At 46.1% G+C, this 16,560-nt stretch overlaps 1 protein-coding gene across 1 annotated transcript; it reads right to left on the bottom strand.

Moving 5' to 3' along the window:
• Positions 1–1,032: 1,032 nt before the first annotated feature.
• her6 (hairy-related 6) lies at positions 1,033–2,832 on the bottom strand. The gene is made up of 4 exons (XM_020080460.2): positions 2,514–2,832; positions 2,234–2,329; positions 2,036–2,123; positions 1,033–1,877 (listed from the first exon to the last, which is right to left on the bottom strand). Exons 1-4 carry the CDS (start codon positions 2,619–2,621, stop codon positions 1,342–1,344), a joined length of 828 nt encoding a protein of 275 aa, XP_019936019.1. The 5' UTR covers positions 2,622–2,832; the 3' UTR covers positions 1,033–1,341.
• Between the last annotated feature and the right edge of the window lie 13,728 nt (positions 2,833–16,560).

The following is a 16,560-nucleotide window of genomic DNA, read 5'->3' on the forward strand; positions in this document are numbered from 1 at the left end:
GGATTAATGCTGCTGGTGATGTGAAAACTGAGTGAACGGCGGAAATCCTCATAATTATCTTTTTTGGGGGGGGGGGGGGGCTTAATCACCTCGAATTATCAGATGGTTATTTTAAAGGGGGGGGGTCTAATGAATGGTCATTTAGCCTGATGTCACAATAGAATGGAATCAAAGCAGAGGAAAGATTTAAGAAACGTGTGCACTGATCAAATCCTGTAACGATCTGAGGTTGATTCACTCATAGATCCAACGTCAGGCCTCAGTTCAACAAAATGCTCCCGGTAACTTATAGAATAATAACCACAGCATTCCCCTGTCTACACACCCCTCTCTTAAATAAGACAGATGCTGTGCTCTTCTTCATCCAACGTGCACATCCACAGCAGCCATTCACACTCACTGATCTCACTAATACCAATCGGACTGCAGTTCCCTCCTGCGCTGCTAGATGGCGTTAGTGACCTCTGTAAGGCTCTGGAGAGAGGTGAAGCTGCTGAGCTCAGACTGAGAAACATCAGCAGCAGCTCCTGAGTCCGATTCAGTTCAAAGCCACCGTCTCCTGCCTGACTCACTTACTCAGATCAAAGACAGTCCACAGTTCCCTGACGGTGAATGAGCGTGCACAACGTTTCTGCACAGACACTACAGACTGTGACTTGTGTCCATTAATAAACAGCCAAGTGATTTTGCATAAACATGACTGTTCAGAAGTTGCTCTCTCTCCTTCAGAAGTACTTTTTTTTTTTAAATATTTACAATAAAGTGTCATAGTTGGATAATTAAGGTGCTTGTAAACACCTTCTGTGTGTTTGTGTCCATTTTTACATTTATAACACTTGTTGGTTTCTACGGAAAATGCATTTTTCGCTTAACACCATAACTAAATGAAAAAGCTCCTGGTGGCTTATTAAAAGTGTGTCACACACAGAGTAAAGTACCAAATAAACTCAACAGGCAGATATTTATAATATTGTCATTAATAAGACCAGATTTGTTTTTTTCTGAAGACAGAAACACAGAAAGAGGCACGTGTCTTTTTTTAAATCTTTACAAATTTATTTGTCTTCCAAAACGAAGAACAGCATAAGAGCATTGAACATATCTTTGGCATCACTGAGTAAAAAAAGAACAACTTACTTATTTAAAAATGCAGTGAACGGACTTCCACGATACAAATCTCATTTCAATATGAACTTTTCTCCCTTGTTAGCTGTACAAATATAGTGCATACTCTTTCCATTTTACAAGAGAAAACAGATTCAAAACAAGTTTTTCTACCATCGAACAAAGAGAGAACTATTAAGTGTCATTTTAAAGTCTTATGGTCCTTTCCCACACTTTTCACCAGGGTCTCCACACTGAGTCCGAGTTGCCTGACGGGGCACCGGGGGAAACCGCAGCCGGCACCGACGTGTTGACGTTGTTGGCGTACACTGGGATCACGGGGCCATTGGGCGCGAATGCTGCGTTGGGTATGAGGAATGCAAACTGTCCGTCTGTGGCAGGCACGATCTGGAAGCCGCCGTACACTTTGGTGGCGTCTGATGGTAAACTGGAGGGCGAGGAGCCTCCTTTACAGGACACCGCGTTCATGGGCAGGACCTGCGGGGACGAGCTGGGGATCTGGACCATCGACTGGCCGAAAGACGGGTGCGTGGGTCCTGCGCTGGAGGGTAGCTGGTGCTGGTGCTGATGCTGGCTGGGATAGTTCATGGCGTTGATCTGGGTCATGCAGTTGGCCAGGTGACCGAGCAGCCGCGTCCTGACCTCGGTGTTGACGCCTTCGCAGGTGGACAGGAACCGGGTGACTTCATTCATGCACTCGCTGAAGCCGGCACGATACTTTCCCAAGACAGTGGGGTCTGTGTTCAGGGCAGCTGCAGAGAAAACACACAAGGGGAATTCAATTATGATGTTCTAATGCACATCGAGGTAAATCTATAACAAATCACCGGGGAATGATCTGGATACGAGTTATTTTACTGGGTCATGAAGCAAAAGCGCACAGTCATTAGTCCGGGAAGATGCGACTTACCGGTCATTTGAGCCCTTTGGAGGTTCCGGAGATGCTTCACTGTCATCTCAAGGATGTCCGCCTTCTCCAGCTTCGAGTGTCTGGAGCTCTGATGATTTAAAAAAACACGTATGATTAAGATAACGCGCTCACTTTCTCGCTGTATATGTTTTAAATGCAGGATGTGTAAATAACCACGAGGACGAGCTGAGTACTTACATCTTTTTTGAGCGCATCCAGGATGAGAGTTTTCAGCTGCCCCAAACTCTCGTTGATTCTGGCTCTTCTTCTCTTTTCCATAATTGGCTTGGATGACTGAAGAGAGAAAGAAAAGCGACACAAACTGTTAAAAACGTCTCACATGTTTCGTGCGTAAAAAGGTTACTCCACGCTTGGGAAGAAGAGCGTGCGTAAAATTGCGTCCAAAATGAAATGATTTCAGCTTAGTGTTTTGAGATGACAGTCACCGAGGAGGTGTTTAATTTAGTTTAATACCAACCTTTCTGTGCTCAGACGCTGTCTTGGGTTTATCGGGGGTTGTGTTCATGCTTGCCGGGGTCGCAGCGACCGGGGAGGAGGAGGTTTTTTCCATCATATCGGCAGGCATCTTTATTTGAATCGAAATATCCCACAAAACCACGACAAATTACGGTCCAATGGTGCAGGAGGAAGGACGGCGAATGCTTTCAGCGTTGTAAAATTATAAAAAAAAGTCCCCTCTCCCGCAAAGAAAGACAAAAATCCTGAGATGAGGTTAAAATCCGTCAGAGCGATGCGCAGCGGCAGCGTCTGTCAGGAGCGGATGCAGAGTCTCTGTTGGCTGCTCCGCGTGTGGCTTGTATTTATATCTCGCACTGCACGCGAACGGCTCGTGTGAAACTTCCCAAACTTTCTTTCCCACAGTAACTTTCCACCAATCAGCGCGAGAGACACGCGGCCCGAGGGAGGACGGCTCGTGGTCGGCGCCCTCCCATTGGTTGTTTGGCTGCTGGAGCTGGCGGCCAATGGCGCGCGGCCCGGGTTCAGGGCACAGCCGGGGAAACTGCCTTCAGTCTTCAATCATCGTAGCGTTTACATATTAACAGTGGAGCCGCTGACTGGGCACCGCCACCAGGAGCGGCCAGACTCTCTTATTTATCTACCAGGCAAGTGATAACAGATAGAAATACTAGAGAATAATCATGAAAAAACACACAAACTATGCATTGGAATAACACCAGAAACATAATGATAATATTAATTTCCAATACTGCCACAGTCCTACATTAATACCCACAATCGAACTTTTATCCATGTCCCACAAACAAAAGTTTTGTGGCTCTGCAAAAGTCATCTGCCCATATTAAACTGGAAACAATCCCCAGCAAAGTAAAGTAAACACTCCTGAAACACTTCTGTCTACTGTTTTAAAACCACTGGTGGGAAGTGTTTGTCTATCTGGTAATCAGAGTTTCAGTCATGTGCCATGGAGGCGCAGGAGGGAGCACTTTTGTTTTCTTTTCATCCAAACCTCCCAGGAGCTGGATATTGTTATAATGAACTTGGTAAAAAAAAATTACAACAACTTGGAATGACAACTTAAAACCACAGGAGATGTGAGAGGTCTCAAATGCTTATAACAACACACACACAGCTAGACACAATCTTTGTTATTCCTGAAGTGTAAAGTCAGTTTATCCCACCCTGCGAGAGGGAAATTAAACGCGCACCCTCCGCTTCCCATCATATTCACTAATGCAGATTCTAACTATGTGGCGCAAAGTATTTGGCATTTGATCATCCGTCGGTGTTGTGAACGTAGAGCACGTGCCAGGATGTTTTATGAGCGCGGTGGTTGGAGGTTTGGCTGTCGGGCTGCCGGGGGGCCGCCGGGCCCGGGAGGGAGAGGGAGGGAGGGAGGGAGGCAGTGGAGAGGAGGGAGGGAGGGCGAGGGGAGGGTATGTGGCGGCGGCGGTGGTTTACATTAGAGGGGAAGGTAAATAGCAGCTGCTGTTTTAAAAGCCTGGGAAAACCACGCCTACAGAGGAGAGCTGGATCGGGCTCCCTTATCGGAATGTGAGCCAGAGCAGAGATATTTCTGAGCCCGGAGAGCTCACACGATCCGACCGATGCCTCCTCCTCTTTCTCCTCCTCCTCTTCTCCTATCGTCGCCCCACAGTGTTCAAGGCTTTTTTAGATTTCGGGTCATAATTTAATTTCCTTATCTTTATTGCAGTTGAAGAGACGTAAGAGCAGTAAAGAGAGAGACACGGGGCCAATAGATGCGTCCTGAGTTTACTGACGCGCAGTAGCTCCACTGTATTCAGGCTGCGCGTCCCTGCTCACAAACAAGTGAGATTTAAATGAACATTAACGTCCCCGAGTTTAAGAGTCTCAGTAATTAAAGTCTGAAGAGTCACTGAGGTGATGAGTCACGTGATTATTTCCTTTTATAGCCCATGTGTAAAATATTAATGAAAGAACAAACGAATAAGAACTTTAGTCCATTTAGCAGGTTACAAATCTACCATTAACTACTAAGGTTTAATAGTGTTCTTTGATTGTATTAAACATCAGCTTTTACGTTCACGTAGTAGGAATATTCTCACTTTGAAGTTATAATGTCCCGACGACCATAAAGAAAACCAGCGTGCGTGGCTCTCCGCTGAGCTCACACACCTCCAGCTGCTGCAGAGACCGCGACACGTGGCGCGCAGGCGACCGGGGGAAGGCTCTCCTCTCGCCGGCTTGCCGCCTGCATCTGCGGGGCGTCGCCGGCGGCTGGCCGCAAGATCGTGAATTTGATAGGCAGCGCGGAGCTACACAGGGCCCCAGCTCCTCAGCTGGACACGAGAAGAGGCGCAGAGACGGTTTTAGTTTCTCCCCAAGCCTTCACTGGAGCACGCAGCAAATTATAATGTCTGCACAACTACATGACAACTCCGCCAGCAGTCTGAGGACATATGAATTATGATAAGAGAAGCTTCAAATCATAAGGTCCTTTTTTCATTTTATCTTCATAACATCTTATTCTCACTTAAAAGCTTTTGTTTTGATTTCATATCAAGCAAACTTCAGTCGTGAACATTGTTAAATGTGTGGTTAAAATTGGGTTTACACTCCAGCAGCTGTAATTTCAGAATGAGTAACCAGCATGTGGAGACATCAGTGAAACCGCATACATGTCTTGTGTTTAGTGGTAAACTGGAGGAGGCTGGTCTGTACATGTGCCTAGACTTGCAGTAATCCTAAATATCCCTCATGCACAACAATGTTTCTTCTGTCGAACACAGCACCAACACGTCTCATTGTTGTGAACTGCACACCTGAGTCAGTTCCCAGCACAATGCCACTGACAGAGTTCCAAAACAAATGATGTGAGGCAGACAGAGTGTAGGTTTTGAAACGCTCTCCGCCTCAATGACTTTCTCACGCTCATGTTGCAAGAGATCCCTGGTGGTGAACTGAGTCACGGAGCCTCTGGTCTGTCGCTCCCTCCCACTTCCCGGCGAGTTGAACATCTTATCGGGGTGCACCTGGCTGCCGTCGGTCCCGGGAGTGTTACCTGTGGCTGTGTCATCTCCCCTATCACAAGAAGTCTGTGGGAAACAGGCTGACTCACAGTGAACGCTGATGTACAAGCTTCTGATCACATGATGTTTAAGGTCACTTCACTGAAGAAATTAGCAATTGTCTGACTGTCTGACAGTAAAATATAATCACTGTGATTATTTTTACTTTTTCTGTTTGGGACACTCACTCCCCCCTTCTCTCCAACCCCTCACAGTCTTGTTACCTGTGAGCCCCCTCCACTGTCCCGTGCACCAACTGTCATCCCTCTCCATGTTATCCTCTCTTCTTTTTTTTTTTTTTATCACATTTTTATATTGCCCCTCCCTTCCCCCTTTATCTCCCTCTTCCTCTTTTTTCATTCTACCGCTCCCTGTCTTTCCCAGGCCTCATATCTTTATTGAGCCCTCTCGACCATGGACCTCCACACACTGCAATAATGCAATTAGGCAGTGATATTGTGGGACTGAAGTGTGTGATATTGCTCTCACAAAACAATCTGGCCCACTGTCACACACTGCTCATGTCTTAATGATTAAGCCATTGATGAAAGGGGCCTCTGCTAAGGGTTCTCCTGCAGGTGCCGCAATGATGACAAGGTGCTTGATCACACACTGTGGGTTGAAACTGCCTACGTTCCTATGAAATTCCTATGCGAGCATTTAGGCTTCATTACTGGTTGGCAAGAGGAGTGGGAAATAAGCAGGCAGACAGACTGGCTGTATCAAGGCCGGTCTTGAGGTGTCTGTTGGCTGCTGCTGCCAAACTGAGGGTGGTACTGTGTCGACACAGCCTGCCTTCCCATGAGGCTGCCACACTGTGGTCGAATGGCTTGTCTCATCCAACAGTTCACAATGTGAGTAGCATGATCAACGAGTTACCAGAAATCATTTGACTTCCTATAAAGCAGAGTGGCTAATGTGGTCACAGCTTCTGTTGGTCAACAGCAAATGTACTTTGCAGTTCTACTTGGAAACTGACAAGAGGCTCATACACACAGCTCACAACAACCTTTCCCTGACAGCTTGCGGAGGTTAAGATGCGTAAAAAAAGTAGACTTTTAAAAACAGGAATGTGACAAAGTTATTTAACCTAAAGGTCTATTTATTCACTTCTAACCACATCCCACAAATAAAGATTGTTCAGTCATCAAAAAGATGGTTAACTTGGTGTCAGATGATCCACGTATGGAACTATTGAAACATTATAATAAGGAAACAACAAAAAGATGTGATTAACAGCTCTGGAAAAACCAGCATAGCTGCGACAGGACACATGTACCAATAAAGAAGAGAGGAAGACCCCAAATGCACACACACACAATGTAGATTTCAAATCATTCAATGACAGGCTTTGCAGGAAAATGTAGAAAATGTATTAGCCTTGATGCACACAATGTGTTGTAATGAGAAACATTGAACAATAAAACATGTCTGTTGCAATGGGAACTATAATACTCCGGGAACATTTGCCATGTATCTGTTAAGTCATGAATTTGTTGCCAAGCATTCATCTCCACAAAACATCAAGTTCGATCAAACTGGCAAAATACATGTGCCTACATTTGCCAGTGATTAACAATACTGTATGAGCTATATGTCTGCGTATGGAGTCTCTCGCACCACCCACAGACAGTCAGAGGAGCGTGACCCAGCAAACGGAGGGTTGTGTGAAAGCGATAAGCTCTGACGATGTACAGAAAGCATTGAATGATAGCAGAGCCCGTCGTTACTGAGTTTGGAGTGTGTGAGTAAGTGGAGCGGAGTTTATGTGTGTGTGCGTGCGCATCATCCCAGCGTGGCATGAATGTGTGTTATTAGTGGGAGTGGAGTAGGACCTGTGCTCAGCTGCTGTTAGCGAGGCCAGCCAAGGCTTGGAGAGCAGGATCAAAGCAGGGACAAAGAGAGAGGAGAACTGACAGATCCTCCAAGCAGAGAGAACACAAGGAGGAGAGAGGAGAGGAGATGAGGGGGTTTGGAGGCTCTCCAGATACAGCCGCACACATCGCTTACCTCCCCTCAAACACACACACACACACACAGAAACCGAGGTGCCTGGAGCAGCCTGGGAGCAAGGAAAACAATAAGTACAGTGAATCTACTCACGCTTTCTTTCTTCTCACACATACACACACACTCTCGCACACACAGAGGGATCAGCATGGGTCACTGTAAGCCTCGCAGACACAGGCGCTGGGCTGCATTTTGGCTGGCTAAAACAGAGAAGTGTTTTAAGGCCTCAGTGCCGGGCTGTAGACCGGAGCCTCCCCAGGCGGCTGCCACCGCCTCCCTCCACTTCTCTCCACTTCAGAGACGAAGACGTTCACACTTCCTTTAGGGGTCTCTCTCTCCTTTACTCCGTCTCCTTCTTACTCACCCCCACCTCCACCAAATCCACCCCCCCACAGCTTCCATCCATCCACGTCACTCCTCCTCTCTCTCTCTTCCTTCACTCCATCTGACCCTCTCCTTTTTCTCTGATGCCTCCTGGAACAGACTAGTGTTATTTGCATGCGTGGGGGAGACAGTGTAGCGTCGAAGGTCAGAGGTCATGGTGAGTCAAACCCAGCAGCGGTGGAGAGGAAGCAGTTGGGGAGAAGATCAGCGAGTTGGTCTGGGTCTCTGGTAAGCATGCCTGAGGCTGGAGCATACTGGGAATACGGCTGCTGCTGCTGGTGGTGGTGGTGGTGGTGCAGGTGGGGGTGCAGGTGGGGGTGCACTCATGCAAATGCAATGTAACCACCATTTACTGGATGTTCTGGCTCTTTATACAAGGAGCTCAAACTGTCAAACTACAGGAAAGATAAAAGATAACCAAGCCTCAGATTTGGTTTCAAATATTTGGATTTGCACGAGTGTATAATCACAATAACTAGTAGTACCTAAATTGAATAAGGTATCAATGGGTTGTGAACTCATTGGTTAAATTTGATCACTATCGCTGCTTTCAGACATGCACTGAACTCCGGACATTCTCTTAAAATTTTGTGTGGCTGTATGTGAGAATGTCAGTATCTTTGGACATTTTTCCAGGACTTCTCCTGCCAGCCCCCAAGTGAAATGTCAGAGGGAGCCCATGTTAAAATACAGCAGGAAAAAATGAGGAGAATTCGCCGGGAGTGAGTGGGCATGTTGATGTTTCAAACGCTATGGGTCAAGCAAATATCTCAGGATAAAACAAGAGGACTCTTACAAAGATATCAACTTGGAAAGACAAAAGGATTTGAGAGCTTTTGGGCATGAGGACTGACACCAGTGTAGATGTGCTGTAAACAAAAACACATTGCCACAGTGGAATTTTATGTTATGTCCTGCGTCCGGTGAGTTTGGCTCAAATCCCACCGCTCACCTGAACGCGTCAGACTCGGACAATCTACTCATGCGTTCTTCAAATCTAAACGATAAAGGTCTGAAAAACTCTGTCTCAAAACCAATTTCCAGATTTTAACAAACAGAGGAACACCACTGAAATATTACATCTCTCTTGGAGGTCTGCCCGTTTCCTTTTTCTATCCATTAACCATCAGTTCCACATGTAATGGAGTTGGGGAGAATCTCTGAGTGTTTCTTGTTTACTCTCAGCGAACACTGGGACATTTGAATTACAGGTGCATGAAGCCTCCCTCATTTCCTCTCGAGGAGTCCGTTTGTTGACTACAGATAAGAGGGCCAGCCTTTGAAGAGGCAGGAACGCATGCATAGATATACACAAACAGACACACACACAAACACACACAGCTCCTTAAATTGACAGCTTGATGCTGTGAATCATTATGTCTAATAGGCCCAGTTTAGTGTAAACAAACACACGCATTGAGTTTCGATGCAGATCTTTTCTGATGCAGGCACTGATTCCCCCCCGCGCTGTCAGACTCAGATGAAACGTGTCACATTCAGGGTTTGTTCATATTTGCATGAGGGAGTTTAAATGCTGAACGGAGAGGTGAAGGGTTACAGTTAGAATGATGAAACAGTTTTGTCTTCCCGACAAGCTGTTTCAATTCGCAGAGGATGATTGATGAAGTAAGACATGGTGGAATATTTATGAAATTCATATTAATAAATGAAAAAAATCAACACAACAACCAGTAAAGAAGGTTTTTGGTTCGAGAGAGTTTGTCAGGTTCATGCCCCACGTTAGCGAGGCCCTGCTCTGCTAAAGTGTCCTGGAGCAAAGCGCCGACCTCCTACTGAATCCAGCTGTTCTGCACAATAGCTGCCCATGACCTCTGACCTCCCCGGAGGGAAGAATGCTTAGTTTCACTGTGGGAAGCAGTGGGGTATTACATTGTTAACACTGAAATGTGATTATAACTAATGACTTGAGAAATAATTTATCAAATCTCTGAGTTTTGCTGCTGAGCTAACCTGGCAGAGGGCAGAGCTGTCGGCGAGGATGCCCTGGGAGGCCCTCCAGCCCTTTCTCTCCGCCTACCTGGGCCAAGGCCAACCTTATCAGACAAGAGGGCCTGAGGATTACGCTCCCCCAGAGCATTAGCCTCCCTCCTGGAGAAAAAGGGCAGCCATCTCTCCCTCCTCTCTTCCACCTCAAGCCCTCATCTCCCCCCTCCTTCGGCCCTCAGCACTCCACCTTTCCCGTGGGAGTTTGCAAAGCCGGGATAACCTTGAGACCTCATCTGGTCCGCTGCCAGAAACATTAAAGAAATTCCCTCCTTCCCTCCTTTTCTCTTTCTATCCTCACCTCTCCTGTACACCCCCACCTCACCGCCCCTCCAGCCCTCCTCCTGATCACCGGGACATTTTTTTTTCCCTCCCTGTGCCCCCTTTTCTCTCTGCCTCACCTCATTTTTAGACTCCCTTTTTTGCCTTCTCAGCCTCCTCTGATTGTGACTAAGATTAGCCCTTTTTCTCTCCGTCTCCCTCCCTCATTTCCTCCTTTCTCGTCTTCGACAGGAGAGAGAGGGTGGGGGCTCGAGTAAAGTGAAAGAAAGAGCTGTTCACATGATCTCCTGCGTAGTTGACTATTATCTCTAGATTGTGAAGCTGCCAATTTCAATTTATCCAGCCCTGTTATCAGGCCAAAAATAAACGCCTCATTTGAAAAGTGGAAATCAAACTGTCCCGACAGGAGGGATGAGTGACGTTGATTGCAAACTAACTGTTTTGGTGGCAGGCTGCACTTTGTGTGGCTTTTGTCTCTTGCCTCTCATTCCCCCCACTCTGCCTCTCTACCTATTCTTTCTGTGGGCTTCACGGCTGTCATATTCCTTTAGTGCTGCAAAGGTCAAGTGCTGCTTGCTGCCTGTGAGATCTGAGGGAGCTCAGGGATATTCAGCCGCACCCCACCCCCCTTCACCTCGCTTTGTGGCAACAATGCTCCTCGCTGTGAGCTCCCCTGCGCTGCCACCGGCCAGCGGCGGCGGCAGCGGTAGCTGGCCGGGTTGCAGAGGAATGTGTTTATCCCCTGTAGTTAGCTCCCTTCTTTCATGTTCCCAGCTCCTCAAACTTGATCTGTTTTCAACACACCACACAGAGAGGGGCCCCATGGTCCTGCAGGACAGCAGCGGGGATCAATTCACAATGTTTACAGTCACAAGAAATGATAAGTAATGAAGACAAGAGGGAGACAGGGACCGAGAGGAAGAGACGGGAAGAACTTCAAAGGGAAAGTAATGATTTACATCTTGCCCAAGTTGGAGTACATTTTCACTCAGTACTTTCTACTCTGGTCTGGTCGTGTTACAGTAGATTCTCAGACAAGCTGTGTTTTTATTCAGGAGTTCTTTCAGGCTTTCATGTGGCCCCCAGATTTCGACAAGGAAATGAAGAGAGTTTACAAACAGCCGGGATGGGCTTTGTAATAGTTTCCCATGACATCAGTACTGATGGGGCCTCAAGGGGCTGTGAACCGAATCCTCTGTGAGGCATTGCTCTCACTCTCTTTCTCTCCGTCTCACACACACATAGACCCACACACAGGTATGACCTCATCACCAACGCATTCCAGGTTTCACCTTTCTGCCCCACATCCCCGCTGAAGTCTCTCCCTCTCAGTCATGTTAACACCTTATCTGCCCTCTCACCTCCCCTCACTGCCACACCCATCTCAGGCTCCATTGTTCCCCCATCAGAAGAGCTTCAGCTTTCAACAAGGAGATGAGCTAACTACCATAGCCACTGCAGGATCGCAGGCCTGCTGGGTACAAACTCTTTTCCTCATACTGGTTTCAGCAATTAGTTTCTCTTCTCCACCCACTCAAGCCTGCACGCACTCACTGTTGGGCAAAGGATTATGGGAAAGGCCATTGACATATAAGTGCTTGGGCTGGAGTCAAGTGTTGGCTGCTGCAGTGTTAATTTCAGTGGTTTAAAAGGGCTGGTTCGCTCACACCAGCTCCTCAAGGGCCATTAGCGGTGCGACTTTCTTTACAGTCTGGCCTAACAATGAAGAGAACGATATCTAGTGTACATAATCTGTATTCATTCAACACAGGGCCACACTGTGCTGACTTCTTCCATTCACACCATCCACTTTTCCACTCAACTTAATCCATATTGGATAACAAATTCTTTTTAAGTCAAAATGCACCGCCCCCCGAGGCTAAAGTAAAGGGACTGCATCAACATGTTGAACTTTCAGAGAGGCTGATAGCATTAATGTAGGGAACCCTCCAAAAGGCACAGTTTATCCTGAAATCCAGACACTACCTGCTCTGTTGAAACTTCACAGAAATACAATTAAACAGGACAACACAAAACAGACTGCAGTATAACCTTGGTTCACCCTCAGTGGGTTTTACTGACCCTCCCTTCAGTGGAATTTCAATGTGAGATAGTGGTGAGATTATTGCATTTTGATTTTCCTTTTTTTTAGGGGGGGGTTGCTCCTATCAGACCTGATAATAACATCTGTCTTGAGTGATTGCAAGTTGAAAGCTCTTGATACAGGTGTGAACGCATCCAAAATACATTGAGGACACATTTGAGATCTGATCACCGACATTCAGAGTTGGTCTGGTGGCCACGTTCTTTTCACTGTGAGGCCAAATGTGTCCTAGGCCACATATGTCCTGGGCCACATATGAAGGACTGTACAGCTGAGATGTCCTCAGACCATCTTTAGTTTCCGAATGAATGGAAAATATAACAATGATTTTCTTTTTTTTTCAAATGGGTAAAATCTTATTTCATGGTACAGATGCACGCAGCACATTTTTTCACTCGGCTCCTTCTGGCTCTACTCTCTCCCTCTCATGGCAGCAGACCCATCTGTATAGTCAGACTGGCTTCAAATGGAAAACATAATTTGGCCTTTGTGAACATGTTGCACACATTTCTTTGTGTATAGAGCAGGGAAGTGCGATCCCATCACAAGTGGAGACACACTATAATGCCAAATGTGATGTGACATACTTGCGAGGCGGCCGCCTCCATCAAACTTAGTGCTGCCTCTGCCTCTCAACAAAATTCTAGTACAGTGGAAACCGCTTACAGTGATCACATTTGTCCCAGGCCAAATTCATCACTATAAGTGGTTGATTACTATGCATGGCTAGCTGGGTGTCTGTCCACCCCAAGAATGGTAGTGCTGTGGCCAGACTGTGCACACTCTGGCCCGGGCAGTGGAGCTGTCTGAGGTCCGTGGGTCAGTGACCTGGGGCAGTGGGGATGTGCATGGCTCCCTGGGTGTCTGCCCCAGGCCTAGTACAGCCCCCAGCCACAGTCTGATGGCTCAGTACCGACCCTGCCTAATATTTGGCCAGGATGAACTCTGTAAAAAGATAATCAGAAAAAAATATTCAAGAACGAAAATGACCACAAGCTATTTCTTTGGACGTAAAGACGTACTCTCCCACTTGCAAAATATCTCTGGTATGTAAACAAAGGCAACAAGCGAAGTGCTAATATTATTCCAAGGCCTTGTTTACAATGCTCAAATATTTCCGTGGACAGAGGCGCTACCTGTCCTTGCTCTCTTTAACAATGTGAAAAAATATGCTTATTTATTGTTATGCAGCGATTCTGCCTGTGGCGCAGTTAGCACGGCTAGTAGGAGGTGTGTTTAGTCCTGTATTGTCCTCTCACTTCACAGTGTGGTCGTTCACATTTATACATTTTATAGATTAAAGACAACTTACTGGGATGTGATCAACGTCAACACCTCACTTTTCAAAAGCAGAACCAGACAAAATATTTCAGCTACTGGACTTATCTTGTAACCTTTCAGTTTTGGGGTGGGTCTTTTAGACTTCAAGGCCACTCAACTTACTACACATGCTCACAGCACCACATGTATTATTTTTTGGGTTTAGAGTTCAGGTATGGTTAGACAGCTAAAACCCACAAGAGGTTTGTTGTGATTATTGTGAAACAATAAAATACTCACCTATATCTGCATGAAAATTAAAGCAGACATAGGCTGCTGGTGGTCATATGCTCATCACCATGTCAGCCTACATCATCTGACCTACAATACATGGCTATTAAGTTGCTTTCAGACAGAACTGACAGGACATTTTCCTGACATTTTTACAGAGGGGCTGTGTGTGAGAAAGCAACTGTCCAAGTCAGTTGCTCCAAACATTTTCTGGAACTTTTCCTGCCAGTCCTATAGTAAAATGTCTGGAAAGTGTCAGAGTGAGTCAATGTGAGAATACAGCAGGAAAATTCACAGCAAGCGAGTGGGTGTGTTGATGACGTGTCTAACACATGACAGAACAATACAAATATCTCAGGGTGAAAAGGAGGTGCCATACACGTAGAAGACACAGACAACGATGTCAACTTTTCTGGGTGTGTCAAACTGAAAAAACATCTGATTTTACACAGGAGACTTTCTACGTCATGTCCTGCCTCCAATATGCTCTACCCAGACGTCCCCCTCACCTGGATGTTCAGGAAATTCTCGTGATGTGAACGGCTCTGACCCAGAAAATATCCTTTCTTCATATGTGAAAGGTCCAATTTTCCAGAGTTCATGTCTGAAAACATTAAAGCAATTATTCTTCATAGTGAGATTTCCTATTTGATCAAGAATTCTGCATTTGGATATAAATCACTTATGCTGAATATTTGAATAGAATATGTGGGAGACAGATCCATATGTCATCCCAACTTACAGTAGTTTAACTCACTCGCCCAGTGAGGGGGTCAAAGGTTCAGAACAAGGGCGTCACTGAGGAAGCTGGGCTCATGTCCTGGAGCAAGGTGCTTTAACAGGATTAAAAGCAGCCTATCAGATCCATTTGGGATAACAACATCTGTCAAATGAACCACTTCACCGGCTGGCCTGATAACTGTTCTGCCTCCACTTATCTAGAGATCAACTCTCTTATCACAAACAGATCAGAAGCAACTTGAAAGGGTTTGCCTTTGGCACAGTGAGTTACAGAAGTGCAGTCATCTCACGGCTATGGAGAAGGCAAAGGGCATGGCAGGGACACAGTGTAGTTAGCCACGCTGATAGAGTGCAGACTTTGTTTCCACGTGGCAGCGTAAGTTATGCTTTTTATCCACCTGTTGGAGGTGAGCACAGTGCACCGCAGCAACCCACGCTTGGCAGAAGGTAAAACTCCAGTCAAACAGGATTTAGTGATCTGGTTTCCTGTTAGGACAATATTGGACTTTCCTTCACACCCTCTCTATAATGTCTTGATTAGCTTCTGCAGCTCGTTCAGTGACAGACTCATCCACCCACGCTGCTCGACAGAAAGACACAGGAATTCTTTCCTGCCTGTCGCTGTCAAATTGTATAATGACAACTTGTAAAATAAAGCTTAAACATGTATACTGTGTATACTTTAACTTACACCTCATGTACAAATGTAAATCACAAGATTTTATTTCCACTTATGCATATCTTTTATTTTATTTTAGTCTTATTTGATCTATATTGCAGATTTATTTCTACTTATGCTCATCTTTTACTTTTGTCTTTTTGTTTTATTTGATATAATTTGATTGTGCTGCATTTTTTGCTCAACACTTAATGCCGTGTTTATACCTGCTTTTTCATCGCTTTCTCAGGAGCTCTGTGACTTTTGAATTTCCCTCCGGGGATTAATAAAGAATTTCTGATTCTGATTCTCTTAAAGGTCAGTGACCAGAGGGAGAGATATTTAGGCAGTTGCAGGAACATTGCTGCACTGTGCAGAGGGTTTGGTGTGGTAGCTTAAGACGTAACTGCAGCTCACAGGGGACAACCTTGTGCCAAAAGAAAACATTTTGATGAGAAGTGGTAAACAAAAGAATTTTGGAGAGGTTATGCATTTTTATTACATTCATGAATTACTGGGATGGAGAAGCATCCAACGACATGGCCATGTTTCCCACACATCCACCAATTACTCCCCTGTGATGGCAGCTAATCCGCATCCGCCCTGGCCAGGCATTTGCCCACCCAGAACCTGTTCAACCCCTGACTCTCAGGCCAAAGCTTATGCTAAAAGCCTCACTTACAGAACAATATAAAAGCTCCAGTGCCTATAACTTATCCCTGCTCTGACTGAAGTTAGACATCCAGCGCACCCAGCCCCGAACTCCCACTCTTATCTCATCCGTTGCCTTATTTCAGCACCCTCAGATGCAGTTCTCCTCAAATCCTCTGACTCATTCCCTGATCCCCTTTCCCTCCTTTTCGACCCAATCCCCCTTCTTCTGCTGACTAACTTTAATTGTCCTGGGAAAGTCATGGTTGGTCCGCGGGACACAAAGCACCAGTTTATAATTAATGTTACAGAGGAGGGATTACAGGAAGCTCTGGGCAGCCTGATCTGAGAAGCCATGACAGAGAGTGTGTGATCTTCCTGCCCGAGCCAGACTCAGAGGGCCTGCATGCACGCGTGTGTGTGTGTGTGTGTGTGTGTGTGTGTGTGTGTGTGTGTGTGTGTGTGTGTGTGTGTGTGTGTGTGTGTGTGTGTGTGTGTAATCCATCAGAACAATGGGGGAGCTCCCTCCCTTGCACAGGCTAAGTTATGCCTTCATCACCCAGCTCATCTGCACCCCACACCCACACACACACACACACACACACACACA

Source organism: Paralichthys olivaceus, chromosome 3 (assembly GCF_024713975.1).
Source record: "Paralichthys olivaceus isolate ysfri-2021 chromosome 3, ASM2471397v2, whole genome shotgun sequence".
In the NCBI taxonomy this organism is placed as follows: Eukaryota; Metazoa; Chordata; class Actinopteri; order Pleuronectiformes; family Paralichthyidae; genus Paralichthys; species Paralichthys olivaceus.

What these genes read in the sequence shown, in the direction of transcription:
- her6 (XM_020080460.2), bottom strand. Translation starts at nt 2,621, where the DNA reads ATGCCTGCCGATATGATGGAAAAAACCTCCTCCTCCCCGGTCGCTGCG. An exon ending in TGGATGCGCTCAAAAAAGAT is followed by an intron (nt 2,124 to 2,233) that starts GTAAGTACTCAG and finishes TTAAATCATCAG; the next exon opens with AGCTCCAGACACTCGAAGCT. An exon ending in CCAAAGGGCTCAAATGACCG is followed by an intron (nt 1,878 to 2,035) that starts GTAAGTCGCATC and finishes TTTTCTCTGCAG; the next exon opens with CTGCCCTGAACACAGACCCC.